The sequence below is a fragment of the Equus przewalskii genome, chromosome 5 (genome assembly GCF_037783145.1).
Source record: "Equus przewalskii isolate Varuska chromosome 5, EquPr2, whole genome shotgun sequence".
Lineage (NCBI taxonomy): Eukaryota > Metazoa > Chordata > Mammalia > Perissodactyla > Equidae > Equus > Equus przewalskii.
The window spans coordinates 41,319,293-41,339,929 of NC_091835.1; the positions used below are offsets into that span (position 1 = coordinate 41,319,293).

The 20,637-nt window shown below is 43.1% G+C and overlaps 1 protein-coding gene across 3 annotated transcripts in view; it reads right to left on the reverse strand.

Moving 5' to 3' along the window:
* MANSC1 (MANSC domain containing 1) overlaps nt 1-20,637 on the reverse strand; it is a 26,090-nt gene continuing 5,453 nt past the window's right edge. The window contains exons 1-5 of one of the 3 annotated variants that reach the window (XM_008513525.2): nt 16,929-17,645; nt 14,133-14,257; nt 12,785-13,105; nt 9,016-9,156; nt 1-1,695 (exon numbers count right to left, since the gene is read on the reverse strand). In XM_008513525.2, the coding sequence (XP_008511747.1) occupies nt 758-1,695; nt 9,016-9,156; nt 12,785-13,007 (1,302 nt within the window). In that variant the 5' untranslated portion in view covers nt 13,008-13,105; nt 14,133-14,257; nt 16,929-17,645 and the 3' untranslated portion in view covers nt 1-757. Of the gene's footprint in view, nt 1,696-9,015; nt 9,157-12,784; nt 13,106-14,132; nt 14,258-16,928; nt 17,704-20,637 lie in introns of those variants that run through there. The other 2 variants (XM_008513524.2, XM_070619127.1) reach the window with 2 other exon arrangements.

Consider the following 20,637-nt stretch of genomic DNA (forward strand, 5'->3'; position numbering starts at 1 on the left):
TAAAGTTTAGAAAATGCCTTTATTACTTTTGCGGGGGGGTGCGGGGGAATAGTGAACCAGAACAGACCCCAAGTAGATTTGGCCATTTATCAGAACTGACTTATCATCGACTCCATGTAGGCTAATTGTCTGCTAGAATTCTCCCAAAGGAATCTCTTTGCTCATTGATGGGAAAAGGGGGGCGGGGGGTTTTTATCATTTTAACTTAGAACACATATTTTCACCATTTAATCATTTTGCTGGTGGGAATAAACTGAAAGTTATCCAGCTGGATGTGTCACTTACAAGAACATTACTGAGTAACAAAAGATTTATTCAAATATTTAATTGGAAGGAAATACATCTGGAATAAGTTTTATTGGAATTCATATAAAAAGGAAAGTAAATCTATGAGAATTAATATCATAAACAGTTGACTTTATCTGGAACCAGAAATATTAACGAACCGGAGCCTAGAAGTCTTACCCAGTTTTCCTTGCAAAAAGCCAGTCATTTTCCAATTTATATGGCAATTATACTTTATTACTTTGGGGGGAGCTTGTTTTCAGATAATATTTTAGAGACAGATCACTCAAATTACCTATTTATTTCCTTTCCCCGCTTCTCCTCAAAAAACAAGCAAAAAGAAAATGGCAGAGGGCATTGGCCTGTCTTCAAAATACTTCAAAAAATCCTGCTAAGATCAGCGAGTCAGCAGAAACTCACTGTGTTTGGCCCACTAGGAACTATACGAATTAAGAGACATCGAGTTTCGTCCTTAGATGTCAACATAGATCCCATTGATCAAATAATCGAGTCTCGAGTAACGTTTCCTGCGGAGGGACTCGGAGAGCATCCTACCCAGGAGGACAAGGCCGATGGCGAGAAACAGAACACCAAAGAGCAGGGTCCCAGTGAGGAGCCACTTTTCAAAGGCAAGGCCGTGTAGACTTCGGGGAACACTGCTCAGGGAAGAACCACCTGGACTGGCCTTCCCATTTCCCTGGGAAGCAGTGGCATTCGTAGTGGAAGAACCCACATCGGACAAAGGTGGTGTGGCAGGGCTATGGGCAGCCTCTGTGTTCAGAGTTGGGGTGGACATTTCTCTAGAGGGCACCGTGTCTCGTGGGCCCGTCAGAGCCGTGGGTGCCTGAGAGACGGTCATCGGAGCTGCCGTTGTGGTCAGGCCAGCTTGCGGTGTCACCACAGCATGTGTCAAAATTGTAGGAATGAGGACTGTGGGAGGCTGAGATGTGAGCCTTGCTACAGGTCGAGCTGAGGTGGGCTCCTGTGGTTGGGAAGTCACAGAAGGTGTCACTGGCACACTGGCGGCGGGGAGGAGCGTGGGCTCCGGAGTGGCGGAGATGGCGTGGAGGGAAGCCTTGGCCCCTGTCGTGAGGAATGCTGTCACATTTTCAGGCAACACATGAGCTATTTGTTGTTCTGAGGTAAATCGTGAACTCTGAGAACGGCCTTTTTCTTTATAAACAGGGAACGGTGGACCTGCTTGATCCATCTTGAGTAGTTTCTCTGAGTGATCTGAGGACCCCAACTTCTGAGAAAATGCCTCTCTCCACGCGACACCAGTGGGCTTCGAATCACCTGTCACAGGAGGGGCCGTGGGGGTGACTGCTTGTGAAGACCGGCCACGGAAGAGAGGACCTTCTTGGGCTAACTCTTGGCTTGGCAAATCAGTGCGGGCCAAAGACGGGAAATCTGAAAATGTAAAGGAAATAAAAGGGAGACTTAAATATTTCCATGCTGAGGTAGGTTAAAAAAAAGTCAAACGTATCAGCTTGTTCCATAAGTCCCCAAACTGTTGATACTTGACATTTCACTGAAACTTGTGCAAAATGGAAAAATACAGATTGCTAAATCAGAACCTGATGACGCTGCCTCTCCACCAGATGCTGTGGTTTATTTCTAGAGCAATGGGACAGGAGGAAAGAGATGTGTGGAGGAGGACCAGGAAAATTAAGGCAGAGGTGGGAGGAGCAGAGACACTAAGAGGGGCTCAGCACGGGCAGCAAGAGGTTTAGGAAGATGGAGATGCTAAAGGGGCCAAGGCCAGGGAAAAAGGCTGGGCCATGGTGATGTGGCAGGATGAAGACTGTCAGGGAGAATGCCGGTGTGAGGCGCGAGCACCTGCGGGCTGTGCCAGCTGGTACTGCCATGATAAGTGGGAAGCAAGTAGTCACTAGGAGAGATGTCACGGTGGGGACGGGGAGAGCGGGCACAGGCAAGAAAGGTGCATGGAGGCCATGGGACAACGAGGAGAGGAGGCAGAATCCCAGTGATCTGCCTTCGACAGGGAGGAGCAGGCGGAGGGCCCTGGAGGATCTGGTCTTTGCGGGCAGAGGCCAAAGCAGCAGGAGACGGCTGATGACATTTCAGTCAAAACACAGGCTTCAGCACCATGCTCAGGGGAGGAAGGCAATCCGGGATATTTAATTTTGACTGACTGTCTTTTTTTTTTTAAGATTTTTTATTTTTCCTTTTTCTCCTCAAAACCCCCCGGGTACATAGTTGTATATTTTAGTTGTGGGTCCTTCTAGTTGTGGCATGTGGGACACCGCCTCAGCATGGCCTGATGAGCGGTGCCATGTCCGCACCCACGATTCGAACTGGCGAAACCCTGGGCCGCCAAAGCAGAGCGTACAAACTTAACCACTCGGCCACAGGGCTGGCCCTAATTTTGACTTTCAAAAATTAACATTTTAGGGGCTGGCTCCGTGGCCAAGTGGTGAGTTGGCGTGCTCTGCTTCAGAGGCCTAGGGTTTCGCAAGTTCGGATCCTGGGTGCAGACCTAGTGCTGCTCGCCAAGCCACGCTGAGGTGGCGTCCTACATGGCACAACTGGAGGGACCTGCAACTGGACTATGCAGGTATGTATGAGGGGTTTTGGGGAGGAGAAGAAGAAGAAGAAGAAACAGAAAACTGGCAACAGATGTTAGCTCAGGTGCCAATCTTTAAAAAACAAATTAAAATTTTAGGGCCAGCCTCAGTGGCCTAGTGGTTAAGTTTGATGCGCTCTGCTTCAGTGGCCCAGGTTCAGTTCCCAGGCACAGACCTACACTACTTGTCTGTCAGTGGCCATGCTGTGGTGGTGGCTCACATACAAAAAGAGGAAGATTGGCAGCAAATGTTAGCTCAGGGCAAATCTTCCTCAGTAAAAAAAGAAAAAAAAGAATTAAAATTCTAGAGGCAATGTCTTAGGGTGTGAGGATCTGAGGACGACAGGACCAATATTTGAAATCACAATGGCCACACTGCTGAAATAAAGAGCAGAAAATCACACAGTCCCAACTCCTGCTGAGGAGAAACAGGCCTCAGATCCTCCTCATGGGCGAGAAAGTTGAGAATTTTGGTCTTAGTCACACACACCACAGCTGGTAAACCACAGCTCAAACCGGAAAGGCTTGTTAAAGCAATCAGGTGCAGCGAATGATCATTGGAATTGCTCTGTATTGTTCTGCTCCCTGGCTAATCATTTCTCTTCAGAGCTGCAGAAAACCCAAGCAAGGAAGCAAAGGACTTTCTTCGCATCAACTGGCTCATTCTCCCCTCTTCTCTTTCCCTTTTCTTCTTCAGCTCCCCTCAGTGCCAGTTTCTAAACTGGCCCTTACTCTTCTCTCTGCTAACAAACGATCCAGAGGCAACTTCAGACCTGCAGTATCTCCGACGACTCTCTAAGCCTCACACCTCTGCGAGCTCCTTCAGAACTGTCACTCTTAATCCATCTACCACAGGGGTCAGCAACTTATGGCCTGAGGGCCAAATCTGGCCTGTCACCTCTCTGGATGGCTTGGAAGCTAAGAATGGTTTCTGTGTTTTCAAATGGTTGGAAAAAATCAAAAAGAATAATATTTTGTGACACATGAAAATTATATGAAATTCAAATTTCAGTGTCCACAAATAAATAAAGTTTTATTGGCGCACAACCACACTCATGTGTTTACATATTGTCTATGGCCACCTCCCACTCTAAGGGCAGAGGTGGAGTACGCAGGATAGATTGCACATGGCCCACGAAGCCTAAAATCCTGGCCCGAGAAGCTTAAAATACTTATTATTTGGCCCTTGACAAAAAAAATTTGCAGATACCTGCTCTAGGATGTAGTACTCTACCCCAAAATAGAATCTGGGTGCCTGAAATTCCTCTTACCATCACCAATGCCAAACAACACTGAAGAGTTTCTGCTGCAGGTGAATTCACGTTCATAGACCTAGCATCACCACGAGATAAATGGCACCTATTTTTTTTTTATTTTATTTATTTTTTTGAGGAAGATTAGCCCTGAGCTGCCAATACTCCTCTTTTTGCTGAGGAAGACTGGCCCTGAGCTAACATCCATGCCCATCTTCCTCTACTTTATATGTGGGACGCCTACCACAGCATGGTGTGCCAAGCGGTGCCATGTCCACACCCGGGATCCAGACCGGAGAACCCCGGGCCGCCGAAGTAGAACGTGCGCACTTAACCGCTGTGCCACCGGGCCGGCCCCAACAACACCTATATTTTTAGGTAGTATCAGATATTTAAAAAGAGAGCAGGACTCAACATATTTCATTTTAAAGTTTTTTAAAAAAACACTATTTAAGAAAATGCTCTGTAATATGTGTGAACTCAGAACTTAAATAAAGCCATTGACAAGAATGACCAAAACAGCTATTTTCTTTCTCAAGAATGCAAGCTCACACAAAGCTGGGCCAGTCCCATTTCTTGAGCAGATTCCTCTACTGGCAAAGATCTTGGAACCGCGCACGGATCCTCCACACCTGCTCCACTGACCTCACCACTGGTGTTTGCCATCAGGGTGGGGTGCTTGCTCCGGGTCACAAAGAAATGAGACACAGAGGGGACCGGGAAACAGCCTTGTGCCCTCAACCCCTCTTTTGAATTTTATTTTCAAGTGATTTCATTAAATAAAAAACTTAGGGACTGACTATTATTATTTGGAAACCAGCTGAGCAAACAGACTCCCTACTGATTCTATGTCTGAATTCCCCGATTCTAATCCTTGGTAGAAATGACACACCACAAAGCTGCAAAAAAATAAATAAATAATGCCAAGCTGCAATGATGTTCTAGAAGAACAGAGTACACTATCATCTTTCAAACTTTCAGTCTGTAAATATTAGTCAATCATTTATAGGAAATAGAGTTCACCTGGAAACAAACCACCCAACAGATATCTATTTAATTTCACTCTAAATAGGAGGCAGATCATTTATTTTCATGGCGTAGTCTCAGTCCAGCAACATGGGCAGATTCATAAATAGAATTACAAACACAATTTGTAAACATCCTGTAGATATAAATAGTCTGTTGCACACCATGTACAGGCTTGGTGCCGCTTTATCACTAGATATCAACCAACCTGCTCTGGGCTGATGGCGCCCCCTGGTGGCCGCCACAGGAACTGTTGGATTCTAAGTCCACTTATTACCTTCACACTTGATCTTAAAATTAGGTTTATGCACCTGCCAAGTTCCCTTTTCTCCCACTTCTATTGGAGAGAACCTTCACCACACACTCCTTCCTTTATACATGCATTACAAAAGCAACCACATTATAGAAGTATTATGAAAATTATAAAACAAATTGAACTATAATTTCCAACATTATGTCCCAGCTACTATTAACATTTCTGTATACCTTAAAGTTAAACATTCTCTTTTTTTTTAAAGATTTTATTTTTCCTTTTTCTCTCCAAAGCCCCCCGGTACAAAGTTGTGTATTTTTAGCTGTGGGTCCTTCTAGTTGTGGCATGTGGGATGCTGCCTCAGCATGGCTTGATGAGCGGTGCCATGTCTGCTCCCAGGATCCGAACTGGCGAAACCCTGGGCTGCTGAAGCGGAGCGCCTGAACTTAACCACTTGGCCACAGGGCTGGCCCCCTAAACATTCTTTTCATGTAACTGAAAAATAACCGGATGCTGTTCACTAGAAATTTAGGTGAAATATGGTTTATTTCTATTCCTCAAACTTATTTCTTTAATACCTGCGTCGTATTCCCTCAAGTTCCATCAAATTTTACACCCAACTATTTTCTGGGAATTGCACATTTATGCTGCTTCTAGTCTTCTTTCTTTTGGTGAGGAAGATTTGCCCTGAGCTAACATTCATTGCCAATCTTCCTCTTTTTTTTTTCTTGAGGAAGATCAGCTCTGAGCTAACATTCATCCCAATCTTCCTCTATTTTGTGTGTGGCATGCCTCCACAGCATGGCTGACGAGTGGAGCAGGTCCGTGCCAGATCTGAACGCATGAACCCAAGCCACCAAAGTGGAGCACACAGAACTTTAACCACTCGGCCATGTGGCCAGCCCCCTCTAGATTTTTATTGTTATAAAATTATACAATAAACAGCTTCACACCAATAGCTTTTTCTTGTTTCGGTGTTGTTTCTTTGGTATAGGTTTTATGGAAGTAGAATTACTGGATTAAATTACCTACAATTTCTTGACTATTCTGCTTTAATTGTGAAATAGATGATAGACGTGGAGAATACACACACTGATAGTGGAAGAAAGGACGGAACGAAGAAGAGGTAGTGAGGAGGGATCATAGAGGTGAAACATGAAGGCCCGACCTCCGCATGCTGGGAGCTCCTGAAGTTCAAGAACAAATGCTCCAATCAGTGTCTGGAGCCCTGACCGGTCTGGACACTCAGACTGGGATGTCCATTTCCTGCTGGATGCTGCCCCCATCCCCACTCCGGCTATCTAACGGGCTCTGCAATGTTCCAGGTGATCAAAGATGAACAGAAAGAAGCCGCAGCCACACCACACCACAGGTCCCCAGTGTTTTTAGCCAAGATTACATACATACAGGCAGTGGAAGTGAAGGAGCCACAGCGATCAGGGCAGCCACTCTGGCTGCTGAAGCCCTGAAAAGGCAAGAGGACACCAGACCCTCTCCAGGCAAGGTAAGGTCTTGAGTGTCCTGAGAAGCCTGATTTGTTCTGTGCCACAGGCTCTCTAAAAAAATTGTTTTTTAAAATCGTGGTAAAATACACATAAGGATTTACCACTTTCACCCTTTTTTAGTATCAGTTCAGAGGCACTGAGTACATTTACATTGTTGTGTAACCATCACTATCATCCATCTCCAGAACTTTTTCATCTTGAAAAACTGAAACTTTGTACCTTATGTGCCAGTCCTTGTATCCTCAGGCTTACATCACTGCTTAGGAAGAATTCACACAAGTAATTTGGGCTTTATGCTCTTGTTTAAGGGGATGTTTATCCATCAGGTTTTCCCGGTTCATGAACAAAACTCAGACACAGCCTCACCCAGGGGACAGAGCAGAGCCAGTGCCCAGGCGCCCTGGGCAATATCACACCCCAAAGGTCCTCGCGAGTAATACAGTCCAGAGAGAAGCCTTGATTGCTCCTCCTCCCAGCCCTGAAAGCAGTTCTCTAATCTTGCCCAGCTCAGCAGACGGTGCCACCATCCGTCTAGAGGCTCAAGCCCAGAACCAGGACTCAGTTCCAATGCTCCTCTTTTCCCCGTCCCCCACAGCCACGCCGTCACCAAGTCCCGTCCACTCTACCTCTGCAACAGCCCGTATGTTTACTTCTCTCCGTCTCCTCTACCACCTGCCTGGTCCACAATGCCATGGCCTTTCACTTGCATCTCACTCCCACCTCCTACCCGTCTTCCCACATCCCCTCTTGCTGCTGCGTCATTGTCCGTTCCCAATAGAACAGTCCCAGTGAGCTTTGAGAAATCACCTTTAAAACACCAGGCTACATGCCTGCTTAAAAACTTCCATCGGCTTCCCATTACACACCTAAAATAACACCTCCCTGCCTGGCCTAGAAAGCTGTATGTCACCTCCCCCCTTGTCTTCGTTCTTGCATATCACTCTTGACATGGTTCACTATGAGTCAACCAGCTGGGAGTTTGTTCTTCAAACACTCTAAAACCATTCTGCCTTAGGGTATTGGAACAGGCTATTTCCTTGGCCTGAAACAACTTCCCACGGCCTTCTCACATCTGGCTCCCTACTGTTCGGATCTCAGTTTACGGGGTTACTTCTTCAGATGCTTCCTCTGATCACCTGATCAAGAGGGGCCACCCAGTGATTATCTATTACACTGTCTTAGCTCAGCTATCTCCATAGCATTTGTGACTATATCTTCCTGATTATCTATTTATTTGGGTTATTCTCTCGCTCTCCTAAAACATAAGTTCCAGAAGCAAGAACCTTGTTTTTCACATTCAGTATTGTATCTTTGTATTCTTGGTACACAAAAAGTGCTGGGCTGGGGGATGCTAAATAATATTTGTTGTTTATTGAATAAATGAACAAACAGGATATTATTAATAGCCAAGGGTATAATGACAAAAACTTTCTAAAACAAATACAAGGAAATTTGATACTGAAAGCATTTCATTCTGAAAAATTAACAAGCCAAAATCTCACCAAGACATAGACAAATAATTATATGATTGTTTGTGTATTTTCTGAATTCTGAACAAGTCTGTAAGTTCCGAGCATGGAGACTGTATTTCCAACGCCTTGCACAGATTTGGCACAAGGCAGACACACAAAAAACACTTCTTGAATGAACTTCCTTCCAGGTCTGGACAATCAAATACAGTGAGTTTAATTTCAGATAGTGTGATTATAAAATAATTGGAATAATGACAAACATACTGAAATTTTATATCTTCACGTGGGTCTTACCCCTTACAAAACAAGAGACCTGTGCACTTATTTCAATGTCGCTGTCATTGTTCTAAAAGGGTGTTTCCAAATGTTTCGACAAAAGGTCTGTGTGTCTTTTATCTTAGGAAGGTAAAAACAAAACTGAAACAAACAAAATACTGTCATTCAAAGGTCTTTCATTGGAAAAATGACTGGATTAATAAATTGAATTTTAAATGAGATTTTTCTGGTGTGCCTCTCTGTTTTGTGGCCCCCCCTTTGGTAGTTTTATTTCAACTCTTTCATAGAAAATATTTCACGTGAACCAGATCCTTAAATAATTCCAGTCACAAAAGAAAAGGAGCAAAGTTTTTATTACCTCTAATTATCCTGTAAGTCATCAGTCCCTTTGCTGGTTTCAGTGGACAGGCTTCCTCACTGGGACAGTAAAATAGGTAGCAATTGGGTTGTCTGGCTGTTTTTCGAGTGTCGAAGATCATCAAGTTACACACCTTGTCCCCTGCAATGAAAGGTTTCATAAGCATTATTTCGAAATAGGATTTTCTTAAGAGTAAGGCCAGCAGGAAGAACTTCATTTATTCTGGCGTCCAGAACAAACACCTCTGTTCACTTGCTTGCTGACCGCTGAATCATTTCCTTTTCCTTAGTTTAGTCCTTAAAGCAATTTTTAAAGATATTGGTTTTAAAAATCTGAAGTAAGGTAATTTTGGTAAAACCAATTTGTGTGTGTGTGTGTGTGAGGAAGACTGGCCCTGAGCTAACATCTGTGCCAGCCTTCCTCCACTTTATGTGGGATCCTGCCACAGCGTGGCCTGACAAGCCATGCAAGATCTGCCCCGCGCGAACAACCATTATGCCACCGGGCCAGCCCCAGAACCAATTTTTAATGGTACATTTAATTTTTTAGAAATAAGCCTTCCGTTTGCAAAAATATCTATCAAAGTATACATAGAAATCCTGACTTTGCAGTCTTTACACAACTCACAACTGAGTTGGGTCTTAAGAAACGGCTCTAACCCTAATGATTCCATGTATGTCTTGTATCCTGAAGGCATTTTGGACACCTACGAAGCCAGGAGTCTGGCTTTCTTGGGTGGAGTCAGTAAATTCAGCATCATTCATATCATGCCTCCTTCCATATCGGATCTGAGTACTGTATGAAATGCAAAGTCTATTTTTTATTTTTATTAGTACCATTCTTCTTTTGATTCTTTCTTCACATTTCTGCTCTTCCTTATCATTTTTCCTTTTCTGTTTTCTTTCTTTCCTTACTTTTTACTCTTAACTTTCATTTCTGGCCTCTTTTTCTCTTCCTCTGATGTCCAGTAGAAATTACTCTCTCTATTCATCTTGGCCTCCATCTGGTGCTGTCTCACATCTTGGCCTGTGACCCCTGAGGGATCAGTATATCCCCGGTCAGGTTGAAGGTTAAGAGGCCTACAGCCTAATTATTAAAACACATGCTCTTTCTCACCACACACACACCCAAGAAGTAACTATGTGTTGACTAACCTTATTGTGATAACCATTTCACAATATATAGATGTATCGAATCATCACCACTGTGTATCTTAAACTTACACAATGCTATGGACCAAATATACCTCAATTAAACCAGGGGGAAAAACCCACATGGTCTGCCAAGTGTCACCATCACTTCTTCAAGTCAAGCAATGGTTAGGGATCAACCTTGGCTCCCTTGACGGGAAATAAGACTTAGCTAGCTTCTGCAGAGGTTTTATCATGTTCTCTCTCCATTACCCAGGTAACAAGAAAGGTTCTCTAGGTTAGCCTTCTCAGCAATGGGATAATTCTGCAATACCATTTTTGGGGGGCACTTGGGTAAAGGGAAGGGTCCATAAGTCCCCCAAGTTGTATGCAGAATTTTGTGTCCTTTGTATTCATAGGTATTTTTCTAGAGCCTACGGCTATAAACAAATTATCGAAGTGTTTTTTGAACCCCACACAGTTAAAAACCATGGCTCCATAAGTGAGGAAAAAGTCAGATCCATTAACTGAGACCACAATTACCTCTGCCCAGAGCAATAACAGTACTTTTGTGCATAGAATAAAGCAGCAAACCCTCATTTCTCACTAAACATGCAACATGGAATTGAAGAGAATGGCAAGGTTTCCTGTGTTGCCAAGAAATACCCACACGGCCTTCAGTCCTGTTTGCAGGTGAAGTGTCTATTTCACATAAATGTTGATATCAACATTTAAAGAAAAACTAGAAATTTAAATGAAATCTTTGTAATTTTCACAAATCCCTTCTACAAAGAGTGTCCAAAAGTACACTGCTCAACTTGGGAAGACCATTGAAGGGTTTCTGCCTCCTGACACCAAATACGTCGTGTCTTTTCCACGCTCATTCTCCAGTTCTCTGATTCTCTGACACCAACTGGGTGAGCTACAGCTCAATTTGATTCTAACACTAACTACCTAGAGGTAGTGTCAGATTCCATAGGTTTAAGGGCTCAGTCCCATAAGACTGCCCTCACTTCAGATGCCAGTCACAAGTATCAGGTCCCCAGATTACTCACACTGCTGTCACAAATTCAGAAGTGTGAGTACTTAACTACAAATTCACGTTCCCACAATCCCCCACCCCAAGTTCAATAATTTGCCAGAACTACTGTCAGAACTCAGGAGAATGCTATACTTACAATTATAGTTTGTTATGAAAGATACACGTGAACAGCCAGATGAAGAGGTACCCAGGGTGAGGTCGGGAAGGGTCTTTAGCACAGGAGCTCCCTTCCCTGTGGAGCAGGCGTGCACCATCCTCCCAGCACACAGAGGTGTTCACCAACTTGGAAACTCCCAGAACCCATTGTTTGGGGGGTTTTTATATAGGTTTTATTATATAGACATAATTGATTAGATCATTGGCCATTGGTGATTGAATTCAATCTCTAGCCCCTTTCCCTTACCTGGAGGTAGGGGAGTAGGGGGCCGAAAGGTCTAAGCTTCTAATCAAGGTTTGGTCCTTCTGGTGACCAGCACCCATCCTGAAGCTGTCTAGGGCCCCACCAAGAATTCCTTCATTAGCATAAACTCAAGTATGGTTGAAAGGGGTTCATTATGAATAACAAAAGAAGCTCCTATGCTCTGGAAATTCAGAGTTTTAGGAATTCTGTGCCAGGAATCAGGGACAAAGACCAAATATATATCTATTCCTTCCTTCCTTCCTTTCCTCGTTCCTTCTTTCTTCCCTTCCTTTCTTATCATACTACAACCATTATAGAAAGAAAAGGAAGTAAAGATCTAAGAGAAAACATATGATTTGCTTGGTTAATAAGAATCACTAGTCCAACATTCACTAGCTTTTCTAGGCTCCGATGGCAAGGCCTCGTCCGTCTTAGTCATTGTTTCATCTCCAGCACCTAGCAAGGCATTAGATGCCCAATGAATTTAGTGGGGTTTTTTCATTCAGGGAATTAGGACAGGGTCATAAACAACTGAAAAACAACCATTGTTTCACTTATATACTTCTCTTTTCAGGTCATGGGTTTGGAGCCTGAAATGTGCAAAGCCGTGTTCAAACCTGTGGGCCTCAGTTTCCTTCCCTGTCATGGGAATGGGTCAGGCTAAATGAATTCCCAGACCCCTTGGAGTCGTGGAAGCTGTAATTAATGGCCGGTGGCTTCCAGACTCACTTTATGCCACCAGATCCAGGAAAGGGAGACAAAATGGAGGTTTGGGGCTTCCGCTTAAAAATCAAATGCTGATTTTCCTATGGGATGAGTTAAGAATTTTACTTCTTGCCTCAACTCCCTTTCCCTGTTTAAATGTTCTTTGTAATATTACACTGTATTCCAAAACTCTATGATGACGGCAGCTAAGCATTTAAATAGGATTTTGTTTTCAATACCTTAGATGCCTGTTAGAACACAACACTGGTGGTACTCAACATTTTTTCTACCCAAACACCTGAGTGATGTGTGCACACACTCATCAGCTTAGGGGAGGGGGAGGGCACATTTGTGGAACATTCCTCCAGTAATTGTGTCACCCACCATTCCACCCCATTAAGAATCACTAGGATAAACTATTTAGCCACATTGACCAGCTACTTATGTCACAAAACACATGGAATAAAGGGTTGCCACACGACTATTATTTACCTGATATGCTTTTCGTTGAACAGCAAGAATTAATGCAGTCTTCCTGAGTTAATGTGTATATGGGCTCATTGCCTCTGATTCCCTTAGAAAGAGATGACTTGATGTCAATGACAACATCTTCTAGACTCTTGGTGGAGCAATTCTGACTGGCGGCCAGCCTCAGTGTCAAGAAACAAATTATTACAAAAGTGTAAGTTGAGCTCCATTCTTTCCTGAAGAACATTTTAAATTCCAGCGTAGTCAGCCTTCAAAGGTCAAGGATAAACCTCCCTCTGGTCTTAGTTTGCCTCAAGAAGATTGCACAGATGATGGAATTTCTCTCTAGAACAAAAATAGAAAATCATCAATGAGTTTTGTTTTTTTCTTTCTTTATTTTATTTTTTGGTGAGGAACATTAGCCCTGAGCTAACATCTGTGCCAGTCGTCCTCTATTTTGTATGTGGGTTGCCGCCACAGCATGGCTGATGAGTGGTGTAGGTCCACGCCCGGGATCCATACCCATGAACCCAGGCCACTAAAGCAGAGTATGTAGAACTCAACCACTAAGCCACGGGGCCAGACGCAAGTTTTGTTTCTTTTAACAAATCTAAGGAAGATACATTTCATTGTCTTCAAGTCAACGTAAATGACTCACAATTTATAGCAGGACAGAAATAAACAAGTATTTTTTATTCATTTCAATTTTTAATAGATTTGAGACAACCTTTCATTAAAAACTTGTTAAAGAACTAGTAAGTGCAAACACATATACCATCCCATCAATGCTTAAAAGCTGGTAAGTGTCTGTGAAGGAAGAGGTATAAACAGAAGGCATGCTCTGAGTTCTGGAATCCCTCTTCTTCTTGCCTCTCCCAGTCAGAAGGGAGAGGACGCAAAATCTTGAGACCCTGATGAAGCAGTGACAACAGGACCGGGCATATTTTCTTCCTCAGTAGTAACAATTAGCGTTTTTAAACCACCTACTTGGTGGTAGGAAATGTTCTAAGAAATTTACACATATTATCCTATTTAATCTTTATACCAGCTCTGCGAAAAAGCCATTATTTTCTTTATTTCATACATGAGGCAACTGAGGCTGCCTTTTTTGTTGCTGCCTCTCTTTAAGTATCAAACCAGAGGCAGGTAACTCTAAAAATCTAATTCTGGGAATTTGCTGGTCAGCAGGGGGAATACTGTGACTCTGTTGAAGGAAAGTTTGGAGGCAGGTGTTCCTTTTTGACATTCCTAAAAACACAAAAGTCACCCCATGTATAACGCCAACTCCACTGGTAAGCTGGTTCTTCTAGGAAAAATAAAAATAAATGTTAAACTGTCAAGGTAATACCAGAAACTCTCCTCGCCCTCTCACCTCCACATTTCCGGAATACAAATCGTTCACTGAATGACAGCCTAGAGCAGAATTACTGCTTCTTTAATCTTTTTTTCTTTTTTCTCCTGAACCCTTTGGTAGTCTGGTGAAGATTAGGATCTCTTCTGAGAGACGTGTTTTAAAATGCATAAAATGAAATATAGAGGATTACAAAGGAAGCCAGCTATATTGAAGTATAATTATCAAAGTAGATTTTTAAATGAGCCTGCAAAACTCTGATGAGAGAAGTCAAAGAAGATCTAAAGAAATGGAGAGAGATTCCATGTTCATCAATATTGTTAAGATGTCAGTTCTTCCTAACTTGATTTATGGATTCAATGCAATCCCAATCAGAATCGCAGCAGGTTATTTCGTGGGTCTCAACAAACTGATTTTAAAATTTGCATGGAAATGCAAAAAGATCCAGAATAGCCAACACAATACCGAAGAAGAATAAAGTCTGAGGACGGACACTATCCGACTTCAACACTTACTATAAAGCTCCAGTAATCAAGACAGTGTGATATTGGTGAAAATACAAACAGATCAATGGAACAGGACAGTAAGCCCAGAAATAGACCCACCAAATATAGTCATCTGATCTTTGACAAAGAAGCAAAGGTAATTCAATGGAGAAAGGATAGTCTTCCCAAAAATGGTACCAGAACAACTGAACATCCACATGCAAAAAATAAGTCTAGACACAGACTTTACACCTGTCACAAAAATTAACTCAAAATGGATCATAGACTTAAATGGAAAATGCACAACTATAAAACTCCTAGAATATAACATAGGAGAAAGTCTTTGTGACCTTAAATTAGGTGATGTTTTAGATACAACATCAAAAGCATGATCCATGAAAAAAAATTGAAGGTTGGATTTCATTAAAATTAAAAACTTCTGCTCCGCACAAGACATGTTAACAGAATGAAAAGAAATGCCACAGACTAGGAGAAAATATTTGCAAAACACATCTCTAATAAAGGACTGGTAGCCAAAATGTACAAAGAACTAAAACTTAACAATAAGAAAACAAACAACCCAATTAAAAATGGGCAAAAGATGTGAACAGACACCTCACCAAAGAAGATACACAGATGACAAATAAGCATATGAAAAGGTGCTCAACACTATGGTCATCAGGGAAATGAAAATTAAAACAAAAACGAGATATCCAAAAAACTGACAGTACCAAATACTAACAAAAGACTGCATACAAATGTTTACAGTAACTTTATTCATAACTGCCAAAAACTGGAAGCAAAAAGATGTCCCTCGATAGGCGAATGGATAAACAAAATGTGGTCCATCCATACAATAGAACATTATTCAGCAATAAAAAGAAATGAGCTATCAAGTCACAAAAAGACACAGAGGAAACTTAATCGCATATTGCTAAGTGAAAGAAGCCAGTCTGAAAAGTATGATTCCAACTATATGACATTCTGGAAAAGGTTAAAATAGACTGACAGTAAAAAGATCAGCGGTTGCCAGCAGGAGCAGGGTAATGCATAGGTGGAGCGCAGGAGAGCTTTTAGGGCAGCGAAACTGTTCTATATGATACTGTAATGGGGATATATGTCATTACATGTCAAAACCCAGAGAACTGTGCAACATCAAGAGTGAACTCTAATGCAAACAGACTTTAGTTAGTAAAAAACAACAAAATAGTTTAAAAATAAAAAAAAAATTATATGGTAATAGAGCACAAGTCTCATACTTTCCTTGCTGTTGGGTCCAACTTTTGAAACAGTAAAATAATAAGTAACACTGATTTTTCCTACACACCAGTCTCTATGCTGAGCACTTTACATATATCATGTCACTTAATCCTTTAAGAGTTCTAATGAGATAGATCCCATTATTATCCCCATTTTTAGTTAAAAACAACTGTGCGATGTATGTGCTTCCTTATTAATCTATTAAATAACGAGTGGTATGTCTCAGAACTACCAAAATTTTCAAGTAGTGTTGAATGTAAATGGTATTTTGAGATATGTGCCATAAGTAATATGACATGAAAATATCTGTGATTTCTAGTGGTGGCAAATCGCAGCTACCTCTAACACTACTATGGCTTTTGCCTACATGCCTCTTAAAGAAGATGCTACAATTCAGTTAGAGATGAGTAAAACAATAAACTTTTCCACCGAAGTTCACAGACTTTCTGAATGCTATTCATGGACCCCCCAGGGTCAAGACTCCTGGCACAGGTTACCTTTTTATCCTGCCACATTTTGGAGTCTCTTTTCTAGCCCTAAAGAAAACAAAACAGGAACAAAAGAGAAAAACCAGGCCAGTACTTTACTTTGAATGGATTCTGACATCTCTCCTCAAGCTCTTGCAAAGAAACCTGAACTATGTAAGGAGCTGGGCTAAGCAGCTGTGTTTTCAGTACGCAGCCTCTTTATAGCGCCTGGATTGCGAGAAGTACTGAAGAGTTTATCTCATTAAAGACACTCAACAGTTATTAGGGAAATTAGTTCTTCGAATCCATTATTAGTTAGCCCTTAAAGGTCCAAAGTCAAGTTGAAGACAGAGGGAAAAGGACACAGATGGAAGGCAAAGGAAGTACCTGAGCTCTAACGCCTGCTTACGACAGTACGTGTACACAACGGTGTCAAATATTGCAAATCATTTTACTCACAGCATAACCTAACCCAATTTATCAAGATGTCACATCCTATAGAATATTAGACGATTAGCAGGTTCAATAATGGAGACAGGAGACAAATCATGCAAGAAAAAAATAGGAAAATTTCCCTTTCCTTTGAGGAAATGTATGTCGCTCACTAAACTAGTCTGCCTCTCCTGATGACGACGCGGAGCCAGTGCCATCTATGGCAGGTGCCGCTGGCCTGCCTGGAGATCCCCTCTGGGATGCCGCAGCGCCGCGAAGATCTTGCTCAGCCCTTCTTCGCTCCAGCCTGGTCCCTCGCGTGCTCCCGGAGGGGTGGAGGAGCCTCGCCGGGGAAGGGAGGAGAGCTGCTCTCGGCAGGTGGCGACGCCGCCTGCAGCCGGTCTGGAGGAGAGGACGGAGACGCCTTTACCTGGCGGCGAAAAGACCCCGGGGGTCCCGGTTGCCCTCCCCGGGCGGGGACAGTTCCAACGCAGTGGCGGGCCAGGAGCGGCGAATCCGGGCCAGGGTCTCGGCGAGGGCGGCAGGGGATACTCCGCAGCTCCGCCGCGCCCGGCAGGTTTTGTGCTTCGCAAGTTCCTGCTTCCGTTGCAGCGGCCGAAAGTTTGCCTGGGGGAAGGGCACATTCCTGCACTGCAACCCGGAGCTGCTTCCTAGCAACTTGGAGCGCGGTCCTCCGGGCACAGGCATGAGCCTCGAGCCCCTCCCCGCGGTGATTCCGGGCGCCCGCTGCAGCGCTGAGCCCAGAAGCCGCGTTCCCTGCAGCCCCAACCTGCTCACCCACGCCGGGCACCCGGGTTGTGGGCGCTGCGAGGGCGCGCTGGCAGACCCTCGCGGTTGCCTGGGGTCTGCAGCTGTGCTTTCTCCTTCCTGAAGGCCAGAGAGCGTGCAAATACACATGACGAAAGTCAGACAGTACCAAAATGTACACAGTGCAATCTGCCTCTCACATCTGCGTCCTAGTCTAGCCCAGAGCCAACAGCTGAGCGCAGTTTTTCCACGTTCAAGAGTTTACAGTGTTTTCTCCTTGGGTCATAGTTAGGAGAATCCTATTTCGATCATCGGGGGCACGGAGGGTCCTCAGAGATGGCTACTCTTGAGTTAAGTGTTACGTGCAAATCAAGCCTCAGGGAAGACATTTGGGATTCTGCAGGATTTACTTTTTATAGGTATAGAGTATTGACCTTAAACGAATAGACAGCCGGTTATTTCTCCAGCAAAAATGGATTTGGGATTAGCAAAGAATCCCAGTTCAGGGTCTGCAACCACGGTGAGTCACCTGCAAATACCCCCCAACACGCAGAGAAGAAATTCTTTTATAGAGGAGAAGAGGAAGTTGGGAGGGCTATTGTAAACGGAGAGTTGGAGGTGTAATGGCTTTTCACTGGTTGAGTTGTGCCAGTCTCTCATTTCTCTGAGCTTCTCACTGGTCAAGAAGAGGAAGCCTTTCTTCTTCGGTTGGACTCTGCTATTGCCATGGGCGCTGAGAGTTTCCCCTCTTGGCCTCCAGACTCCAATTTAATGAGGTTCTCTTTATGAATTTCCACAGGATAATAATGATGAAAACAATGGTGTGTGCTATAGTTATTAAAATTGTATCCCTAACAGTTAGCATAGTACCTGGTATGTAATAAGTACTGAGTAAATATTTAACTAAAATACGTTTGTGGATTGAATGAATGGGAAAGAACTACTAGGGCATAGGTTGTAGAAATGTATTTCTAAGTCACTGCTCACTCCAACCTCACCCCCATACACACACACACACACACACACACACATGGAACATTACTAAACCACTGACACTTAACTTGCCAAGTGGTCTAACCTTCAACAATATCTCCACCTTGGTTGGTGTGAAGAACTTTCAGACCTAAAGCACCATGCCGTGGTAGATTATTCTTCTAGGCCTGATACAGCCAACAGCTACATCCTAGTTTTAACCAATAGCTACAGGAAGCACATGTTGACAGAGAATGCCTGTGAACAATGGTCCATTGTGTGAAACTAACTCTACCAGCTGTATCCAGAGGATGACCTACTCTTGAATTACACTAATGTTGCCAAAACTTGGTTTTAAAGAGTTACCAAAGACAGGGAAATTCCACAGTGATTTCCCATTGGAGTGATTTTCCTGTTGCAATAAGAGACTGATGTACACAGTACATTTTGATCTCAGCAGATGATATACTTGAGGGTCCAGGGGTATAGAGAAGTCACATTCTTTGAATTCTTTGAATGTGACTTCTCTTTTCTATTGATATAAAGAGATGTGACCTCTCTTTTCTATTGATATAAACTAGGTGTTTAAATTAGAAAGTACATCCATTGTCACCTCATCTCCTGAAGAGACTTTTTTTTTTTTTTTTTTTTTGCTGAGGAAGATTCACCCTGAGCCAACATCTGCTGCCAATCTTCCTCCTCTTTTGCTTGAGGAAGATTAGCTCTGACCTAACATCTGTGCCAATCCTCCACTATTTTGTATGTGGGTTGCCACCACAGCATGAGTGACCAGTGGTGTAGGTCCACACCTGGGATCTGAACCCATGAAGCAGAGCATGCTGAACTTAACCATTATGCCACGGGGGCTGGCCCCAGAGATTCTTGATCTTCTTCTCCTGATCCTTAGAAGTCCCATTTATGTGGAGGCAGGTTTTTTAAAAAGTATTTTATTCAAAAAAACATGTACTAAACACCTGCAGGGGAAATTAAAGATCAATAAGACATGGGACCTACCTTCAAGATGCTTATAGTTAAATAGGGGAGACAGACAAATAAATCAATTGTTGTGTAAAGCATAATCGTTATGATAGAAGATGCTACCTAAGGAAGCTCAGAAGAGGGACATATAATCCAGACTTTTGGGAGGAAGTGCGTAAGCTCAATCCTTTTTTTTTTAAAGACTTTATTTTTTTAGAGCAGTTTTAGGGCCACAGTAAAATTGAGAAGAAGGCACAGAGATTTCCCATATACCCTCTGCCCCAACACATGCAGAGTCTTCCTCGTTATCAGTATCCCCAACCAGGGAGGTACATTTTTTTTACCAAGGATGAACCTACATGGACACATCATAAACACCCAAAGTCCATAGTTTACCCTTGGGACCACTTGGTGCTGTACATTCCATGGGTTTGTACAAATGGATAATGACATGTATCCATCATTATAGTATCATACAAAGTATTTTCTTTGCTCTAAAAATCCTCCATGCTCAGCTTGTTCATCCCTCCCCCTCACCCCAACCCCCAGCAACCACTGATCTTTTTATTATCTCCATAGTTTTGCCTTTTCCAGAATGTCATATAATTAGAATCACACAGTATGTAGCCTTTTCAGACTGGCTTCTTTCGACTTAGTAATAAACATTTAAGTCTCCTCCATGTCTTTTCATGGCTTGATTGCTCTTTTCTTTTTAGTGTTGAATAATATTCCATTGTCTAGATGTACCAGAGTTTGTTTATCCACTCACATACTGAAGGACATCTTGGTTGCTTCCAAGTTTTGGAAATTATAAATAAAGCAGCTATAAACAACTGTGTTTAGTTGTTTGTTTTTTTTTTTAAAGATTTTATTTGTTCCTTTTTCTCCCCAAAGCCCCCCGGTACATAGTTGTATATTCTTCGTTGTGGGTCCTTCTAGTTGTGGCATGTGGGACGCTGCCTCAGCGTGGTCTGACGAGCAGTGCCATGTCCACGCCCAGGATTCGAACCAACGAAACACTGGGCCGCCTGCAGCGGAGCACGCGAACTTAACCACTCGGCCACGGGGCCAGCCCCATAGTTTTTTTTTTTTTTTTAAGATTTTATTTTTCCTTTTTCTCCCCAAAGCCCCCCCGGTACATAGTTGTATATTTTCAGTTGTGGG